At 38.4% G+C, this 19,212-nt stretch overlaps 4 protein-coding genes across 6 annotated transcripts; 2 read left to right on the forward strand and 2 right to left on the reverse strand.

Moving 5' to 3' along the window:
• Positions 1 to 792: 792 nt before the first annotated feature.
• On the forward strand, positions 793 to 2,147 carry LOC143372448 (GTPase Era, mitochondrial). The gene is made up of 3 exons (XM_076818602.1): positions 793 to 1,023; positions 1,105 to 1,539; positions 1,631 to 2,147. The coding sequence occupies exons 1-3, from the start codon at positions 793 to 795 to the stop codon at positions 1,988 to 1,990; spliced, it is 1,026 nt and encodes a 341-aa protein (XP_076674717.1). The 3' UTR covers positions 1,991 to 2,147.
• A 91-nt stretch (positions 2,148 to 2,238) lies between these two features.
• Positions 2,239 to 5,344, reverse strand: LOC143372446 (sulfotransferase 1E1). Its single transcript, XM_076818601.1, has 7 exons — positions 4,618 to 5,344; positions 4,117 to 4,362; positions 3,735 to 3,834; positions 3,034 to 3,229; positions 2,813 to 2,939; positions 2,632 to 2,726; positions 2,239 to 2,553 (listed from the first exon to the last, which is right to left on the reverse strand). Exons 2-7 carry the CDS (start codon positions 4,322 to 4,324, stop codon positions 2,239 to 2,241), a joined length of 1,041 nt encoding a protein of 346 aa, XP_076674716.1. The 5' UTR covers positions 4,325 to 4,362; positions 4,618 to 5,344.
• Positions 5,345 to 5,447: 103 nt separating this feature from the next.
• On the reverse strand, positions 5,448 to 15,397 carry LOC143372441 (uncharacterized). The gene is made up of 7 exons (XM_076818590.1): positions 14,955 to 15,397; positions 9,421 to 9,537; positions 7,779 to 9,341; positions 7,417 to 7,701; positions 7,100 to 7,330; positions 6,828 to 7,009; positions 5,448 to 6,753 (listed from the first exon to the last, which is right to left on the reverse strand). Exons 1-7 carry the CDS (start codon positions 15,087 to 15,089, stop codon positions 6,306 to 6,308), a joined length of 2,961 nt encoding a protein of 986 aa, XP_076674705.1. The 5' UTR covers positions 15,090 to 15,397; the 3' UTR covers positions 5,448 to 6,305.
• Positions 15,398 to 15,869: 472 nt separating this feature from the next.
• LOC143372443 (uncharacterized) lies at positions 15,870 to 19,211 on the forward strand. Of its 3 annotated transcripts, XM_076818596.1 has the most exons (8): positions 15,870 to 16,026; positions 16,128 to 16,467; positions 16,540 to 16,756; positions 16,829 to 17,328; positions 17,405 to 17,993; positions 18,072 to 18,281; positions 18,371 to 18,607; positions 18,848 to 19,211. In XM_076818596.1, exons 3-7 carry the CDS (start codon positions 16,614 to 16,616, stop codon positions 18,573 to 18,575), a joined length of 1,647 nt encoding a protein of 548 aa, XP_076674711.1. In that variant the 5' UTR covers positions 15,870 to 16,026; positions 16,128 to 16,467; positions 16,540 to 16,613; the 3' UTR covers positions 18,576 to 18,607; positions 18,848 to 19,211. The 3 variants fall into 3 exon arrangements, with proteins under 3 accessions (XP_076674711.1, XP_076674712.1, XP_076674710.1); XM_076818597.1 differs by having other exon boundaries at positions 15,871 to 16,026; positions 16,662 to 16,756; positions 18,371 to 19,211; XM_076818595.1 differs by having other exon boundaries at positions 15,906 to 16,026; positions 16,102 to 16,467; positions 18,371 to 19,211.
• Position 19,212: the final 1 nt, after the last annotated feature.

A 19,212-nucleotide genomic window follows, 5' to 3' on the forward strand; every position in this document is an offset into this window, starting at 1 on the left:
AGTCACCTTATATAATATATACATTATTACGATAAAAAAGTTATAGCAGTTTACAGATAATAGAGAACTTATCTGAATATATATGATACTGTATTGGTAACAATAAAGGCGATATTAAGCAAATGCTTAAGCATGCGGCAGCCTCTACCTACCTAGTAGAATGCTTGAAATGCTCTTTAGAGCTCAATGATTTCATCTATAACAGTTGACATTTCGTAAATATCTACATATGTCCGATTTCTTCCCGGTTAGTAAACCTCCGATTAAAGTCCCGGTTAGTAAACGACCAATTGGATGCTATCATGTGGCACTCGTCGACCAGTTGGATGCTATCATGTGGCAGTTATATGGAACATTACTCTAACTGAAAGATTACCGAAGGTGAAGAAATCGGCCGATAATCAAACTTTGTAACTTTTATGTATTCTTTCGTGTAGTGTTGGTAGTGTTCCAGGAGCACATGGCGATTGGCGATGATAAAAGTTGTTTGAAGTGACAGAGAAGCAGTACCGGTTTAAAGAAGACGTAGTTGTTTATGTTTAAATTTTTGCGACAGAAGATGAACTTTCCCTTATTGACTGGAAAGTAAAAATTACATTTCCACATTGTACTGCAACGTATATACTGTTGAAACACTTTATTTTATAGTGTATCAGACGTTGCTGGATGTTGGGCATGTTATGTGCGATGCGTATTAAGACGTAACCTAACAATATTCTTTTATGACTATTTAACAACATCGATGATCGATGTACCGATAATTATACCGAAAAATTGATTCTCTTCGGGACAATGTTTTTTGCACTTACAAGGTGCATGCTTCGAATTGAATCGCAATTGTTTAAACAATGCATTTTCTACTCCACTGTAAGGAATACTGAGCACAACCAAGATGAATATATATTACAGCCTAACGATAAGTTGATACTACGGCGGGAAGGTAGAAAGTTTTTAAAGGTCGCTATTCTAGGCCTCCCGAATGTTGGAAAGAGTACTCTAATAAATCAACTTGTACATAGATCGGTATGTATCCTTATGCATTGCTCACTAGTAGTTTGTTTATAGGAGCGGTTTACTTAAAATGAACACCCGTTTCGCAAATAGATATGCCCCACGTCATGTAAAGTTCATACCACGATACACAAAGTAGAAGCGGTGTATTCCCAAGATGATACACAGATCGTATTTATGGATACACCTGGGCTAACAACAGCTACAGAGAGGAAAAAGTATAATCTAGTCGATACCTTCCAGAAAGATCCAGAGGTTTCAATTTCTCAGGCAGATGTTATTGGAATAATACAAGATGTAACAAACGTATATACCAGGCATAAAATCGCTGATTGCATTGTACAATATTTAAAAAGCAAAAGAAGCGATACACCACTGTTATTGATTTTCAACAAAGTTGATAAGTTGAAGAAGAAAAATGTGTTGCTGGAGCTTTCGAACATGCTTATGAACAATGAGGATGGTCCAAAATTCGAGGATATTTTCATGATATCTGCGCTGACTGGAGACGGCATAAATGATTTAAGAGTAAGATACCATTTGCAGGACGTGAATGTAGAAGTTACTATAAACTCTTATTTACGTACTCGTGCATTGTATATTTTAATACGCATTTCAGAATTACATGCTCGATTCAGCCAAGGAAGGTGATTGGGAATACGAAGAGGATAGTTACACTGATCAGCCGGCCAGGAATATAATAGAGCAGACTGTAAGAGCTGCCTTAATGGACCACCTTCCGCAGGAAGTGCCGTACGAAATAAAAATACAAACAGAGCATTTTGATGTCGACGAAGATGGAAGTATTAATACTATTATAAGATTAGAGTGTGATCGCGCGCGTCTTATAAAACATTTATTAAGGCCTAAGGGAAGCAAACTTAAATTGATAGCGCTATCAGCAGAACAACGATTGCAGCATGCCTATAGAACTCGTGTACAGGTGTTATTGTCTGTAATAAGAAAGTTGAATAGTTAAATCTAGGTAAAGTTGTTAATTAATATATGGTTCTTGCTCTTCCTTAGGGGAGAATGTATAATAAATTATGTAATCAGTTTATACAGGCTGAGCGATAAGTTTCGTTCTCTACTTTTAAATGTATAGTCATTTAATATAAAATAATTGTTAATAGAAAGATACCTGTAGTAGTATCTTTTTTACACGATCCTGCCATACATTTTCGAAAATAATTTCACAAATATTTAACCACGGCTGTGTGAAAAACATCAACTACAGCTTCTGTCAATATTGTTGTTAAAATATGGGAACGTAAAATCTGTTCCTTTAAGATTCTCTTCTATCCATTTGTTAGCCTTAGCGTCAAGATCCGGAGTGAACGTGTCCCTCCAACCACCACTCTGCCCCTTCCTAACAAATGTCCCAGCTGTTATAATATTGCACTCCTTAAATTTGGACGAATTCACCATCGGATTATCTCGGAAGTTTTTGATATTCAAATAATCTGCCGCTTCTCTTATCTGCTCGTCTGTATAAGTCTTTCCAAGAAACTTTGCAACGTTTTTAATGGCCTTTGGAAAGTCCTGAAAAGAATACATGCGTATTATCAAAAGTGGTTAAAAATCAAATTAATGCGATCGCAACGCATTCTTTTCACTCACATGCTGCATCTCTTCGTAGAACATGAACAGAAGATTTGGGTGATCTTTATGTGCCCATGCTTCTTTTAAATGCTCCCAGTAAGGGCTCCACGGGGCTAAAAGAGTTAAGCGAAAAGTGAGTTATACTTCCTTCAGAGGATTGTACTACTTTAACTATGTAACTTCTACTGTAAATACTTACTGAGATTATTTTGAAAATAATCCCAGAATGTTGCGAAGTCGCCTGTGTATCCCTGAGTTTTGATCGCGCTATTCAAATGGTACCAAGAAACGGCCACGTCTTTTGGATTTCGCGCCACGTATACGATCTATAACATAACAGCGATATCGATCAGAATTACGATAGTGGAGGATTAAATGATTCTGCTTGTGTTTTAATATTAACGATTACTTATCCTCTACCTTACAGCCGCTGTCTAGGATTCCAGGTAATAAACTGAATGGGAAATGTGACTTGATGAACCTAGGAGATGATATCCCCGCTACGACTTCATATCCTGGCTCGGCGATACTTCTACACAATCCCTCTTTATCCTTGTCGTGCTTGTTCATTTCCACGAATTCTCGCGTTACTTCTGGATGATTAAACATGCTAAACCTAAAGATAAAAAAGACATAATGAACGGTAGATTTTTATTCGTTTATCGATTATAAAGTTCAACTGAGCTGATCGGTTGTTAAGAATATTTCTTGCTTGAAATTATTTCTTGTTTCTTATGCTTCCCGTTACATTCCATTTCTTTTTTTTTAAAAAAAGAGGGATATAATTCCCTGTTATTTTCAGCTGCACGCAATGCCAGTCACGAAACATGGTATAAACCATGCAATTTCTCGCGGATGACATACTTCTCCAACTATAAATCTCGAAATATTACGCAAGTATTAGAATTGTTATTTTACAAAATACCATTTAATGGAAACCCATGAGAGGATTATAAGGTCCCGATAATTGGTAAGGAAATCGACTTAATTGCTAGAAATTAATACAATGCTCGTATTACTGAAAAGAAGCAAAGGTAGATAAAACTAATCGACTGTACTACAGATAATCATATCTCGAAACTATAAATAAGCAAGTGAAATTTAAGTTTCATCTTACTAACTCGAGAAATGGGAATCGCTCCGTGAGGAACTCCTTCCTTGCCCTCTCGAAGTCTAAATTGTTCGATAACAGCCAAACTAATTCTTGAGTCCACGTTGTACCTTAAATAAAATAATATCTTGTTTTAAAAACTCTTAAACACGAAATACCAATCATTTCTTTTTAATTTCACGATTTCGATAATCGAATTAATCAATTTCAATCATTCAAACTTCCTTAACGAAATTTGGCGCTTCAACGTTGCGCATCTGAATCTTGCTATTACTTAACAATTTCTAAGATTTGAAAACTCTTTCTTATCCATCGTCCACCGACTATTTCAGTTCCCAAAACGATTTAAATGTGCTTCAACGATAAAGATATATATATATATATAGACTTACCAGATCTTGGATAAGATATGACCCAAGTGTCGTCGGGTCTCGCCTTAAAGTTATAAAATCCTTTACCCTGCTCCGTGTATCTGTACGGAAAGAACCACTTTTTCGGTCCCACGAGCACCCAACCTGTTCTTTCACCCTTAAATACCTTCAACATCTCTTTGGTAGTCTCCTCGTTCAAGAATTCGTATTGCGGTGGTGTGAGAGCCATGGTCGCACGCGAGCCTTTTCACACCCGCTTAAAACAGACTTGGGCAAAAATTATATAAAATACAAAATAACAGTAGTACCTGAATTACATTGTTATACTATTTCAAGAATAACTCAGAAAACTCCCGCACGATTATAGAGGAATAAAAGTAGAACACTTATTCAAATATAATATAAGATAAAAAGCATTTGAACTAGTAGCCAAATAGTATAATAATTCAGACGAGAATTGTTTTGCTTGTTTTTAAAAATAACTCTCAGTCGCATAAGATAATATAGTATTCGTATAATCACCTTTTAAATGTTCTCTTTAAAGAATGCCCAAGCCCAGTGTAAAGTTCCTGCCAACAGGCGCCAAGCACCTTAACTCGCCGACAGCCGCGTAACTTGTAACGCTCGCTACTCTCAATCGCGGTTAAATAAAGCGGCTAAGTGATTAAACAGTGTCCCATCGCCTTCGCTTTGCTGGCAACATTCGTAACCAACGTTTCATTGGGTGCGCGCACCTTATGATTTTGCTATGTATTACTGGCATCACGGTTTCCATTAATTAAAGCGCGAGAAACATACGTCTATTTTTAAAACGCGCCAGAACTGTCAATCCGCCCGTCTGCTACGATTTATCGATACATGGGAGATATGAATTAATGAATGGTGTACATACTCATGCACCTTGGAAACTTGCTATAATTTAAATTACAAGGCTGGAAGTCGATCGAATGCTTCGCGAGAATTTATGCTACTTTCTTTTTTCACATCGAGGTATTCTCTGTTTGATAATTGATTAATAAAATATTCAAATACTTACAAAGAAATGGCGTTACGAATAACTACTTATTGTTGGTGGTAATATTGAAAGGCAAAGAAATCACAGCTATTGACAAAGGAGAATCATGTTCTCGCGTCATAAGAAAGTGCACAACTATCGGAAAGAAGAGAAGATTACTTTCATATGAAGTCTAAAGACTAAGGTAAGAATTTGGGTCAACGGTGACTTTCACGTGACCCACGTGTCCCACTTCTTTTCTTTCTATTAATTCATTCATTCATTCATTCATATATATATATATATACCGTGTTGCGAATTAAACATGCATTTTCAAAAGAATATCTTTATTCTTTGTTCACATCTTGTTTGGCTCCCATGGCAAGCACTTCACTTTAACTCCGCCATTCTAATCCTAAAGGATGGACTATTTAAAAGTAAGAAATTATTTAATTCGTCAGTACATTAATAATTATCATAACATTCACAAACAGGCGATTCTCAGACCTGCAGTGATTCTCTCATGTAAACGTGAGAAATGGATTTATATCGAATCTTCCATTGCCTACTTGCTTTGGATAGGAACTTGTCGTTACGAATTCATGTAACGATTATCATCAGTCTTATTTCCTTACTTACTAGCGAAGTAAGCGTAAGAGTGATCTCGTCCTATATTGATGAAACTTGCTTGGCTAGCTAGGAATTATAAAAAATGGCAGTTTCTTTGGTCGTGGGGTCGAAGTTCCCATCAAGAACGAGCTCACCAACACTTCAATCGAAAATCGGGATGCACGAACGTCACGCGGTTACGTTGACTTAAATTATCGCCCGTGCGAACTGACTTTCGTGCAACAGCCTAACTAATCTAATCGAACGTGAAAAATATGACACATCTTTGTTTTAAACAAATTAATACAACCTTACGCTCTAAATTCTAATCGGTTTCTTAATCTACTAAAGCACGGGAATGATTGAATACGTCGAGTGTAAGACACTAATGGTGTTAGATTCGTCAAGAATTTTAAGTACCTTCAAGCAACGTTTAAGAATTCACATTCCTTCTGTCGTTTACGATTTAAAGAGATCTGTAGTAAGTGCCCGAGTTTACGATTCCTTGCATGCGACTGGTTTTGTACTATTGGCTGTCGTTACGATACTTAATTCGTAATATTCTGTTTAATTCATTCATTCTATCCATGCACCCATAACACAGCCTTCAAAAGCTCTCTGGTCCCAAAACATTCTCGAGGACTGTTACATTCTCGTTTTCCGGAAGGATCTGAATCACACTGATCTCGGCGGACCTCGTTATCCCATCCGCATCTGCGTACACGTCATCGTGACTCCACGCTTGGTCCGTGGACTTGATGCAAGATATATTCAGCCCTAATTTACAGAGGTTCATCCCAGTCTTTTCTTTATCGCCTACATTATTCATCGATGATTCCTCGTCCGGATCATCAATGTGGGACGTAGAATTAGACGAATCGCCGTTCTTAAAATCTTCGGTCAATTCCGCCGTCTTACTGAAAGACGCGCTCTTCATCTTCTTGTTCCATAGATCCTTTAGATCTGGATTGGCGAGGAACGGTTTGCACCGTTTAGTGTGTATCTTCATGTTATCGTGCCGGTTGAAAGCTTTGTTGCACGCCGGACAATGAAACCTGCAGCAAACACATTATGTAACCGAACAAAGTTGCGATGTATTATTAAGCAAGGAAAGTGTTAGCGAGATTACCTAATCTCACTATGCACAGCCATGTGAGCAGCTAAATGAGACTGCTGGCCGAACGACTTTTCGCAGACGTTGCATTTGTATTTTCTAATACCTTTGTGCTTTAAGAGATGTTCTTTCAAAATTTGACTACTTTTGTACACATTCGGGCAGAGAGAGCACTTATACTTCGCAGCGGCATGAACCTGCGAACACGGGAATGGCATTTTATCCTCAAGTGCGATGATAATTTATGGTAAATCCAATGAATGAATAAATATCGAAACACAGTTTACATTTTGATGATTATGCAAGGCCTTCCTCGACTTTACACGCTTGCCACAGACGTTACACACGTAATCCTGCGTGTGAAAGTTCCTGTGATGCGTTTCCAGCGATTCCGCGTTGGACAAATAGGCGGAGCATAATTTGCATATTACTACTTTGTCTTTATTGTGTATTATCATGTGCGCGCGTAATCTGCCTCTTGAGTAGAACTTTTTGCCACAAGTCTGACAGCTGATGTCCTACAAAGTTTAAGAAAAAATATATATTAAGTAAAATGGGAAAGGGTGTCGCTATTAAAACAGTTTCACACTCCACTTGTACTTACTTTTATTGGCTTATGAGTGGAGGTGTGGTAACTAAGCATTTGCCTACTTGCGCTTGCGAAATCACAGAGTTTACATTTAAACGGGCGTTCACCTGTATGAGTATTAATATGTTCGTCTAGTAGAGCCGAGGTCACGTATCTCTTTTCGCAAAGGTGGCACGCAAAAGGTTTAATCTTCAAGTGGCTCTTCCTAATATGACAACGAACATTACTAACTGTTACTGTCGCGAAGTCACATGCCTTGCACTGATATGGTTTCATTTGTAAGTGCCCCCAAATATGCACCTGCAAATGATAATAGCAATCGTTACATATTCTACGGCGAGTCAGACTTTTTAGTTTACTTTCACTGTAAAACTTACCTGACACTTATCCATCCTGAGGTAAGGCATACCGCAGATATTGCAACGTATATTCTTCTTATCAATTATCGTTAAATTCTCCTGCACCTCTTTCGAGTTAACGATCGACATGTCAACCGTGTAGTATGTTTCAATAACTTGCTTCTGTTCATCGCTGATCAATTCGGAGACTTTACCAAATGATCTATCCCTACTCTTGCTTTCGACGCAACTGCTGTTTCGCCTGCGATGTCGCGACGACGGTAATCCGGCGACATCGTCTTTCAAATCATCTTGCGCACTATCATCCATCTCATCCGCTGTGACGTTCAACTTTTCAGAATCCTCCCCTATTTTTTCTTCAATGCTGATTTCTTTGGTCTGCGAAGATTTGATAACAGTCACGCGATTCTGCTTCGCGAACATTTTTGGTCCCAGGTCCTCGCGATCGGTGCTAGTGGAAACGTCAGAATCCTCCGAGCCGTCAGATTGTACTATGGTATTGCTCTCGCTGCTTTCAGTCCGTTTCATTTCGTGAACCACAGGCGATGATTCCGTGTGCTGTTGCACCTTACGACTTCGATGTTCTGGCTCCTGCATAAGCATCTCGTTAGGGATCCAAACGAGCTGATTCGATTTACCAGTTCGTTGGAGGGGTGCATCCTCAGTCTCTACTTTCTCTTGCTTCACGATAACTGATATCGCTTTGCACGTCACGGAATTGTCTTCCTTCTTCTTCAGAAAAGCTTCCTTGGTTTTAGCTTCTACCGAATTGTCGAATATGGGGCCATTGGTGGACACAATGTTGTTCTTCTTATCTTTGTTACTTTTGCCGTGAGAATCGCTTAACATCGTATCTACTACTGCTTGCTCGACTTCGACTTTGGATGAAATCACAGCACTGTTAGGTGTCTTTGACTTATTATTCGTAAAGATTGCACGCAGGCAATGTCTCTTATATTGATTATCATTAGTTTTATTGTCATCTAAATTACTTCGCATCTTTCTTTTTATACTTAAGGGCAAACCAGCTTCTTTCATCTTTTCTAACTTACTTTTCTTGCCCCGTTTACGGCGTACAGGCAGCTCTGATTTCATATCACCATCATTAATACTCTTAAAAATTGAATTTATCGAATTGCTCATAGATTCTGATTTCGCGGTACGAATTACAGTCGGCTTTGGAACGTCTATTTTTTCTGATATCAGACTTCTTCTGCATTTCAAACTGCTACTACTGCGGTCCTCGTCCTTCGAATTTTTCTCATGGACAATTATACGATCCAACGTGGATTGTTTCTTGGGAACGAGATTACTGTTCACTTGTACTGCCCTATCTGCAGCTGACTGAACTTCATTATTACAATCACTGTTATCTGGGCGACGAGGACTACTAATTTCATCTTTACTTTCGGTTCTGTAGTACGACGCATTGTTTAGGGTCAAACCATTTTTTGTACTTTTTGAATGAATAGGCGATAAGGGTTTCGCTTTCCGTTTCACGTCGTTCGTCGATGGGAAGGTGTTCTCCTTGTCGGATTCGGCGTCGCTGTCTCGTTGGAACAGCTTCGATTCATTTTTACTCTGTCAAATATAACGGAAAATGTTGAATTGAATTAGTGACCATTTTACGCACTCCATCCAAAAGATTACTATAGCTTACAGCCTGCATAAACTCCTTTTGGGTGAGGTGACACCGCTCGTAGAAGTCGCACAGAAATTCCAATGTTCCCAAACATCGCATACAAACATTCTGCGGCAGTCCATCATTCTCTTCTATCTGAAACAGCAAGAAACATCTTCTGTGTTCAGTCAATAAAATACCTTGGCTTCAAAGTGGGTGAGATATTTCTACCCCGATTTCAAAGTTGTCTAACATTACAATTTTATCAGAGAAATGTTACTTCTGAATATGTCACTTGGAAGATCTTCTGTCATCGATTAACAATCCTACAGAGTTACTACTGTGTTAAAAGAGAACTTATCTAAAACCCACTCTACGAAAGTACAAGATTCAGATTAATGTTATGAGATACAAGTAATAGAGAGAAAAAGCACGGAGAAATTGATACCGAGAATGAAATAATCAGAGATCCCAAAAATATTGTACCTTTATTGAGAAATGTTATGGAATCGTTAAACAAATTCTTCTTATTGTCGAGAAATCGTTATACGCTATTTATTTACTGGACATTACTTCAATGACGTATTAACATCTATCCTTATAAGTAGTAACTCTATTGACAAGTACATTATCTCCTCCATGGAAAAATAGTTCGGATTGACAAACGCCTCGTACAAAATAGGAGTTATTGCTTATTACCTAACTATATGAGGAAAGTGTAAACATTAGAATATATATATATATATATCATTCGCACGGGTTTATTAACAGTTCTCGCGTATACGATTATATCAGTAATCGTTCCATTGTTTTGAGAAAAATTAATGGTCACCATTGTATGAAATTCTTAACGCTCAGATCTGAAGGTCTAACGTCCAAGGAGAACACTGTAGTTTGTAGAATGCTACATACATAGAACTGCTACATACGTACTCCCTTCGTTTAGTATTTTTGATTCAGGATATACTTAATAAAAAACCTTTCTTAAAATTCAGCTTCAACACATTTGTAAGACTCATCTGACCTTAAAAGAAAATCAACTTCTGAGCGCAAAGAATGGACACTGACTTCCTTTAGAAGGAAGATCAATACTGTCATATGCGACAAATACAGTACAAAAGAATTATCAATGCTGTTTTCATACACCAACATTTGCACCGTGCGTGTAGAAAATATATTGATTCGACCAAGGCACTTGGATATAGTTTTACTATTTTCGCACATCACATGATAAGTTTCGTAACAACTTTCGCAGCGATATCTCTGTTATTCTTAATAAAAGATCCAACGAAAGCCATCATTCGCTCGTTTATAAAATTTCAATGAAAGAAACATTTCAAATGTTCAAACGCGCAATAGCTTCTGCTGGATCTTTACATATATACATACAATAATCTTAAATGTAAAATATAATCGAAAATAGAGTAAAATATATCTTGCACATGTATCTTTTAAAAGTTTTGCAGTTCATCTAAAAAACAGCCATGTAAAAACACGTAGAAAATATTTTCACACCCCTTTCAGTTGAGGTTTTCGACTTTGGAAGCCCTGTCCATTCTGTCTTCATATTTTTCACAAATCAAGCTATCTTAGAAAGTTAACTGTGCGATAAACAATTTTCCATCTATAATAATACATCCAATAATACCCTCTGGCTTCCTTACACTTTCTTATTTCAGCGTATATAATTTGATCGAGAAAATCTTTTTTTTAAACACTCCAATACGAGAAATGTAATGTTACGATGCTTCGAACGATAGATTATCGAGTCATGTTTCGTGGCTTGTCTTTATTACAGCTTTGGTAAAAATCTAATCGATAGATTTCCACGTGCAAAAATCTTATACCGTAGTTTATGTAAATGGAAAGAATACTTAAAAGATCTCAGTGATTTCTTAAATGCACACCTACTACGTTATGTACACAAAAGACTAACGCACCGAAGAGAGTAATGTGAATGAAATGGGAAGAGTTGAACTGACTCAATCTCTCGAGCTGTTTCCAATACCCGTCTGGTAACGCGCATCGATCCTTGGAATTAAAAGTAAAATTCTAACTAAAAGTGAAACTGCGCAACGAACTCTCACGTATTCTAGGCCTAACCGAGAGCTCTTAATTAATATCACTTCGTATCTCACAGCTGAAGAGAAATTTTACTTTTAATTCTCGGTTCGTAGATTACCTTGCCATCAGTTCCCTTTACATTTTGGCAAATGTTATTCATTTATATAATATAACGTTAGAAAGTGTCTGTTTCAGAAGGTCCTAACGTCACCCGTGAATTAAGTTAGTCTTACAAAAATATCAGAGCTATGTCAGTGCCGTTACTTTTCGTTAGACGCGGTGGAAGTGACGTCGGTGTCGGAGGCATTCTTTTGTTTATCAGTACCAGTCTTTTGGTCCTCGAAATGTCTTTTTCTATGTACCTTCATGTTATCGCGCCTATTGAACTTTCGCCCGCACTCCGAGCAGGCGTGCGTTTTCTCGCCGTGCACGTGTCGGTGTGCAGCCAGATGACTAGCTTGCGCAAATCTCGCACCACAATTCTGGCAGATGTGTTTCCTCAGCCCTTCGTGCTTCAGCAGATGTTCGTTCAGGAATGCTTTAGACGCGTATCTATTGTTGCAGATGCTGCACGCGAAGGGCTTCGGATTGGAGTGCTGCAGCACGTGAGCCTTATACTTGGACGCGACCTTAAACGTTTTGTTGCAAACGTCGCAGGTATACGTGGTCGTGTGGCGCGTCTTAATGTGCTCATTCAGGACTGCGAGGCTCGAATAGAGATTGTAACAGAAACGGCACCTAAAATTCCGACGATTCTTCAAGTGCACGCTAGCCACGTGGCTCAGTAATCTCGTACGATATGGGAATATTTTGCCGCAATACTCGCATGCCAAATTCTGAGGAGGTAAATGCGACTTCATGTGAATCTGCAACGATACTTTATGATGGTAACTCTGGCCACAGTCCGAGCAAGAATAAGGCCTCACACCCTTGTGCACGTTATCGTGCTCCATCAAATAGAACTTGGACTTGAACCTCTTTGGACATTTCGGGCACTGTATCGGCCTGGGGTTTGTGTGAGAGCATCGGATGTGCTTCATCACGTCGGATTTACATACGAATTTGGCATTACATAGGATACAAGTATACTGTTTGATTCCCAGATGCGTCTTTACGTGCACCATACACTTATCCTTGCGCTCGTAGAACTTACAACACAGTTTACAGGCATAACCATTCTGACTATCAGTCACAACATGCTCGACGTTGTCGTCCACGCGGATCTCTTCTCCGTCGATCTTGAACAGCTCTTCCGGGTTCTGAGAGGCCTGCCATTTCTGCTCGAATTCCGTAGAATCCTTCGCTTTCGGCGAGTTCCCGTTCTTAACGCTGCTGTTGATAATGGTGTTTATTATACTATTTATTTCTACGCAATTCTGGTTCTGTAGAAGAGCTATAATATCCTTGTCCACCAAGCACGAGCCTTTATCTGGAAACACTCGTGCCCGCACAGTGGCAACGTCCTCGCTCTCCTTCTTACATAATTCTACGATGAAACTGATGTCCTCCGAGTCGTTAGTTTGATTTCTGGATTCCTTCACGGACACTTCTATGTTTGGCGAGTTCGATACGATACTGAGGAGTTTATTTAAAGCTGAAGTTGGAATTTGAATGGTACGTGGGTCTTGTGGCTTTTCAACGTTCTCGCTGGAATTATTGCAAGGCGAATTAATATTTATCTCGGTGGCAGTATTATCATGACTTCTAAGCCTATTCGCAATTGGTGTATCGGACGCTGTTTCATTCGCGGAAGTTTCTGTATTCTGTCTACTTCTGAGCCATCGCGGGGGAGTTGTCTCGGTACTTTGGACAGCGTTTATAATTTCTGTATCGTTTTCGATCAAGCTTTCGGGATTATTCTGATCATTCGTGGATTCTTCGTTGCTTTTCACTTGCTGCTGGCTTCGTAAATTTCTTTGAGGCTTCGGGGTTGTTTTGGAAACACGTTGCTCTACTTGCTTAACACCTCCGTCGCTCGGAGAATTAAGGTTTTTGTTGGTATCATTGTTGTTATTGTTTGTTGACGTACTTGGTGCTGTATCTTCAGTCTTTACCTCAGCCTAGGGATAGATTGAAATGAAAGTAGAGGTGGGTACCAGAAATTTGTTAAATTTTATTAAAATACTAAAAGAATGAATTACATCTGGCATTTGTGGCGTAAATATATCGAACAAAGTTGTGCTTAATCTCAATAAATGTTGCTTGCATATTTGCCATGATTTCACTTAAATTTTCATCGACCAAAATACCAGATGATACCTTCTGTATTTAACTTGAATTTTAAATATAATAATTAATAAAGAATGAGCTGCATGCTCTGGTGGCATCATAAATGAGCGGTAGAGCTGTGCATGAAATTGATATGCGGACTTACAATCTCTGTTAAGGGCGGTAGATTGTATCGATCGCGTAACACTTGTTGGGTGCGAAGACACTCCTCTTGGAAGTCGCAAACGAATTCGAGCTTGCCCAGACACTGAACACAGATCGCCTTGGGCAGAGGATCCCTCTCATCTATCTGCGATTCAAACAAAATACCTAAATACTAAATGTATGCGATTTTAAAGTTTTAATGGAGAATTCGATTCTGTACAACTTTCAACTGAACCGAGAGAGTTTCTACGTTTCCTGTTGCGAGAAAAATCTGAGAATGAATTATGTACAATCATATTTAAACCCTACCGCTCTGTAGATACACCATTGTTAGAATTATTACAATTCCAATCTGGTACCCACTCTAATATTATACAATAGTGACCTTAATATTTATCATTACAATTGCGTGACTACAACGGTGTCTTATAATTATCTATAGACGCGTTGAGTAGAAATAAGCATGTACAAATCTTTGCGCAACTATCGACTGTATAAAATGTATGAACTTGACAACGATTCATTCTATATTTGTACAAATCTTCAAAAGTATCTGACAAGATTCCAAAAGAGACGCTTTAGGCGGTGCCACTTACAGTACATTACAATAACACGATCAAACATCTAGAACAAGATAATAATTACAGATCAAAGGATGCAATGTACATGTATAATGTCAAAACAAATCAGATAACGTGTCCCTATTAAAATGATCATTACTTTTCATAGGATTCACTAATCATACATGTCATTAAATGTTCCATGATCTATGGTACAAAGACAAATAAATTTTCCAATATATAGCTCCTTCTTCGATACTTCTTTCCCGAGCTAAATTTCTCATTCCACGATAACAAGTCCAGGGAACATAAGTGTTATAACAAAATTAAATGCTCATATTCTCTTTTTAATTAAAATAATTACACAACACAGAAATAAACGTGCTACTATCAATTAAACTCCCAAAGAGTTGCTTGAAATTCATGGGCAAAGTGTGAAATAACGAAAGAAGCAGAACGTCTTTTCTTCTCGTGCTCTTCTACCCCCCTCCAACTATGGCCATTTTTCTAACCCCCTCCTATATGATGCAAACGGGGCCCCGGGACCCCATGGCGCACCTCTCGCCTTCTACTCACCAAAATGTTGATTTTCGCGTGGATCTTGAGGCCCAGAAATCTTTTAGTCCCTTCCTCGCCGAACACGTCGATGTATATGCTCTCGCACTGGCCACAAAGTCGACAAATCTGCGCCTCTCCCTCCCCTAGCTCCATTTTTGTTTACGTTGAAGGCTGCCTGAATACGCTTTCGACTACTTGATCCCACACCGAAGATTAATCGGCCCTTCAACCGGTGCTGGTGGTGTACGTTTCCCCGGCGATCCCCGAGCACCAGCTACCCGTCCCGGCGACACCGCGTTTTTCGGCCTCCACTCCTCCCCGGCGAAAGAAACATAAAGAATAAACAAAAGACAAAATCCTAACGTGTTAGCGTTACTACTTGCTCGCTGGTCTGGCACGGGGATGCAGCCGCGTTCGGGCCAGACCAGCGCACATCGCCTCCCCCTCCGCGCCCCGCTCCCCGCCACAAGACGCAGGAATTTCCACCAATCGGCGGGACATTATTCGCAGTACGCATGTCGCCGCGCCCGCGATTGGCCCGCGGCCCCGTCGCGCTCCCACTTGAAGCATCGCGTATGGACGCATCGCTAGATTGACAAAATGAAAGAAAATTTGGACTTTTTTCCATCGTATCTTCATTATACTTTCGTTCCCTAGTATTGTCGTTTGACATCTGAATAGTACGTTCATTCAACAATAACGAAGGATAGTGGCTTCGTTTCTATCTTCCTGAACATCGTTAATCACTAAGGATCGTCAAGTTGGCACGCGAGGATATCCTGTAATTTACGAATGTGTCAAATTGAGATTATGGAATTATCTGTTAGACTGGCTATTTTGAATCTTTCTTTTAAATCCTTTTCGTATGTAGCGTAAGTGCTTGTGCTTTTCTTTGGTGTTTTGCTGTTTTGTCAGGAATTGGGATTGCAAATTGCAAGTAGTATATAGCTATAGCTTATCGAAAAGCGACAAGGCGACAAAGTCGGTAGTTATACATATTATAAACATGTTCCCTTGTTGTGTACTGCAATGAAAATGTAATGGGATTTAATACTTGGTAATACAATGCGATGCTCCCGTGTAAATAAATGTATGTACTAGCTCTTTTTTTAATGTTCGCTGATTAGAAGGGGGAACGATGTTCGTTACGTGTTGTGTAATCCAGTGTACATGTTTTTGCATGTTTTGCAGGGGAATTCCGATCTGTTCGAACTTCAGTGTTGTGATTGATGGCGTTTTGGGTTATGTCACGGAGGATCTGACTGCTTTCGACGCACATCTTTTAACGATTGCCATCAACATTAATTCTAATTAATGAGAAAAACGTGCAATCACTTTCTTGCGTACAAAAAGTCTCGCGAAAAGTAGCGCGAAATATACAAAATGTGTGAACGTTAGTTATTTTTATATTACACATAGAAGTAACATACCGAAATCACTCTTTCGCGTAGACCGAGTAATTTCGAGAAGAAAATAAATTTACAAGCGCCGTTTTCGTTTATCTTGTCTCGGATTCATAATGTCGCCCACTGTAAGTACCAAATTCCTGTAATGTTCGTTAAATACTTTTTGGATATGGCTGTCATTAAATTCCTTAAAAAAGTGATCTGTCGTAAAAAAGCAACTTCTTAATAAATAATATAAATGTCGATACCCTAAAGAATAAATAATTGGATAATGAGCGAGTCGAATGAGTCTGTAATAATTTGTGATGCATTTTCTAAGTCGTCTTGGAAGAAAGCCTCTGTGAAGAGTAAAGAGCGAGCTAAAAGTGTGAAAAGAACGTTCTACGAAAGCCCCCTAAAGCATATTCAATTAAGGTAAAGGAAAATGCTAAAGAGATCTTCGATCGTACCATTGTAATGTCCATGAGTTCTTCTGTGTAATTGTAGCAGCAAAAGATGGGAGCAAATACAGACACAAAGGAGATTAATGCACAAGGCTAAGCTGGCTGTCAAAGAGAAACAGTGTTTCTTCCCTTCGTTAAAGGACTCAGCTTTTCAAGATAGTAGCATAATTGTTTTAAGTGACAATGAAAGTGAATTGGATAACGAAGAGGACGAGAACATTTGCAGAAATAATGCCAAAGCCAGGAAAAGATGTTTGGAAACACAGGCGGAGGAAAAATTAACTGTACAGTACAGCTTACATAGTTCGAAGAAATCTTTGAATCAAGGAGAAACAATATTGAAACCACGTCCCTGTAAAAAGAGGAAAATGGATGCTACTGTACTACTGGATTCGTCTTGTTTAGTGGTGTCAGACACAGAAGATGCGGAGATCACAACAGTTGAAATTGATGATGAAATAGACAATGAAACAGATGATGAAAGCATAGGTAAAGAAACAGATGACGAGAACGTAGGTAAAGAAACAGATGATGAAAACATAGGTAAAGAAACAGGTGTCTCCAGACTATTATGGAACTACATTGGTATTATATTTTACTGTAATATAAATTTCTACAGCATCATCCGGTTCTGTCAGTCAAGGAGTGGACGATATTGTTGTAGTGTGGTCGTCGACAAGAAAATCTTCGCCAACTAAAGATCAGCCTTCAGAGAAAGAGACAGAACATAAGGCTAAACAAAAAGAGACTGCAGAACGGTGTAAAGAAAAGAAGCCTGCAAAGCGGTCTAAAGAGAAAGAAACTGTAAATCAGGATGAAGACGTTAGAGTTTTTATGGTAGATTGTAATCCAACTCCGCAGTATCTTAATTGTTTGTCTAACGAAGATCCAATGACTCAAACATCTGAAAGGAATATTTCTAAGATGGATGAGAAAGAAGATTCCGACCTACCTTTCAATAAGCCAGGATTGGTACTACCTACAGCTCACAATATAAGCAAGGATATAGTAATGAAAAGAGGAAGGTCAAGTACTTATGCGCTAGCGCATCTACAACGACAGGCATTAAGATATCCTGCTGCAATTCAACCATCGGTTAATTCATACCCTCCGTTAGAAAACGCAACTCCTTTGGGATATGTAACCCCATTGGAACCGAGTGAGAGATTAAGAGAGATAATTATTGACGGCAATAACGTAGCTATGGCGTATGATGATCTTGATTTCTTAATTCTTCTACTGATTTATAATTTATACATGTATAATGTGAGCTTAACATTTTTTAGACACAAAAATCACCACGTATTCTCGGAAGAAGGGTTACTGATAGTTATAAATTATTTCCAACAAAGAGGTCATTCTGTGAAAGTGTTTATACCTCAATGTAGGAGGTCGATCTCACGCCCATTACTTGAGAAATGGTATAACGAGGGGATTGTAGTTTTCACGCCAAGTCGATATATTGGTGGTAGATGGATAACTTCTTACGACGATCGGTAAATCAAGCACGCTCATGATTGTTTCTGTGTAGCTGCTTTGCTTGCCGTTTAAACCCATAGAGATCTTCAATTTTCATTGCTTTTAGGTTTATATTGCAATATGCCACGCTATGTGGAGGCATTGTGATTTCATCAGATCAGTATAGAGACTTGTATAAAGAGAAACCAGAATGGCGCAATACAATTATGAACCGGTTATTGGCACCAACTTTTGTTGGGAATATCGTCATGTTCCCTGAAGATCCATTAGGTAGGAATGGCCCTAAACTGGACGAGTTTCTGAAATACTAACTGTAAAAAGCTGACATGGCAGGGAAATATTGGTAAGAGTAAGATAAAGACGTGTGTAAACAAAGCTCTCCACTATTGCTTTTATAAGAAAATTTCTTTGTTCAAGACATATATTCTCGGTAAATGTATGAACATGTATCTGTATATAATGTTTATTGTTTACACGAGTATTGCAAAACATTTTCGACAAAAGGTGTTTTCACGAAATCTAATATAATATTTAATATAAAATAAATATAATTCTTGTACCAAAGGCTTGTAATTGTTGACAGGTGAAAGTATAATTGATTAGTTTAATCAGCGGAGAAAGAAAATAATTCGATAGACCGTCGAAATATTTATGTTACTTTGTTTTCTTATATATATTTTGCACCACCGAAAGTGCCCGAGATATTCACACTATCTCATCTACGTGGTTACGGACAGGATAGAATCGTATGCTTGATATAAAACAATAAAAAGTTTTCGTTTGTAGATAGCCAAAGTAATACATGCATACTCTTTGTTTTTACAAAATTAAAACAATATTTTAATCACTATGTTTTTTACATAACGGCGGTACATAAACACTAGTGATGTATTGTTAATGTATATATGTCTATTGGAACATACATTAAAGAATATTTTTTAAAATAAT

Source organism: Andrena cerasifolii, chromosome 8 (genome assembly GCF_050908995.1).
Source record: "Andrena cerasifolii isolate SP2316 chromosome 8, iyAndCera1_principal, whole genome shotgun sequence".
Classification (NCBI taxonomy): domain Eukaryota; kingdom Metazoa; phylum Arthropoda; class Insecta; order Hymenoptera; family Andrenidae; genus Andrena; species Andrena cerasifolii.

Coding starts and splice junctions, on each gene's coding strand:
- LOC143372448 (XM_076818602.1), top strand. CDS start 793: ATGTTTTTTGCACTTACAAGGTGCATGCTTCGAATTGAATCGCAATTG. Junction 1,024..1,104: donor ATCAACTTGTACATAGATCG/GTATGTATCCTT, acceptor TTTCGCAAATAG/ATATGCCCCACGTCATGTAA. Junction 1,540..1,630: donor ACGGCATAAATGATTTAAGA/GTAAGATACCAT, acceptor TACGCATTTCAG/AATTACATGCTCGATTCAGC.
- LOC143372443 (XM_076818596.1), top strand. CDS start 16,614: ATGAGCGAGTCGAATGAGTCTGTAATAATTTGTGATGCATTTTCTAAG. Junction 16,757..16,828: donor CTAAAGCATATTCAATTAAG/GTAAAGGAAAAT, acceptor GTGTAATTGTAG/CAGCAAAAGATGGGAGCAAA. Junction 17,994..18,071: donor GGCAATAACGTAGCTATGGC/GTATGATGATCT, acceptor AACATTTTTTAG/ACACAAAAATCACCACGTAT.
- LOC143372446 (XM_076818601.1), bottom strand. CDS start 4,324: ATGGCTCTCACACCACCGCAATACGAATTCTTGAACGAGGAGACTACC. Junction 3,835..4,116: donor CATATCTTATCCAAGATCTG/GTAAGTCTATAT, acceptor ATTTTATTTAAG/GTACAACGTGGACTCAAGAA. Junction 2,727..2,812: donor TTATTTTCAAAATAATCTCA/GTAAGTATTTAC, acceptor TAACTCTTTTAG/CCCCGTGGAGCCCTTACTGG.
- LOC143372441 (XM_076818590.1), bottom strand. CDS start 15,089: ATGGAGCTAGGGGAGGGAGAGGCGCAGATTTGTCGACTTTGTGGCCAG. Junction 9,538..14,954: donor ACGCGAAAATCAACATTTTG/GTGAGTAGAAGG, acceptor TTGCTGTTTCAG/ATAGAAGAGAATGATGGACT. Junction 6,754..6,827: donor GCTGTGCATAGTGAGATTAG/GTAATCTCGCTA, acceptor TGTTTGCTGCAG/GTTTCATTGTCCGGCGTGCA.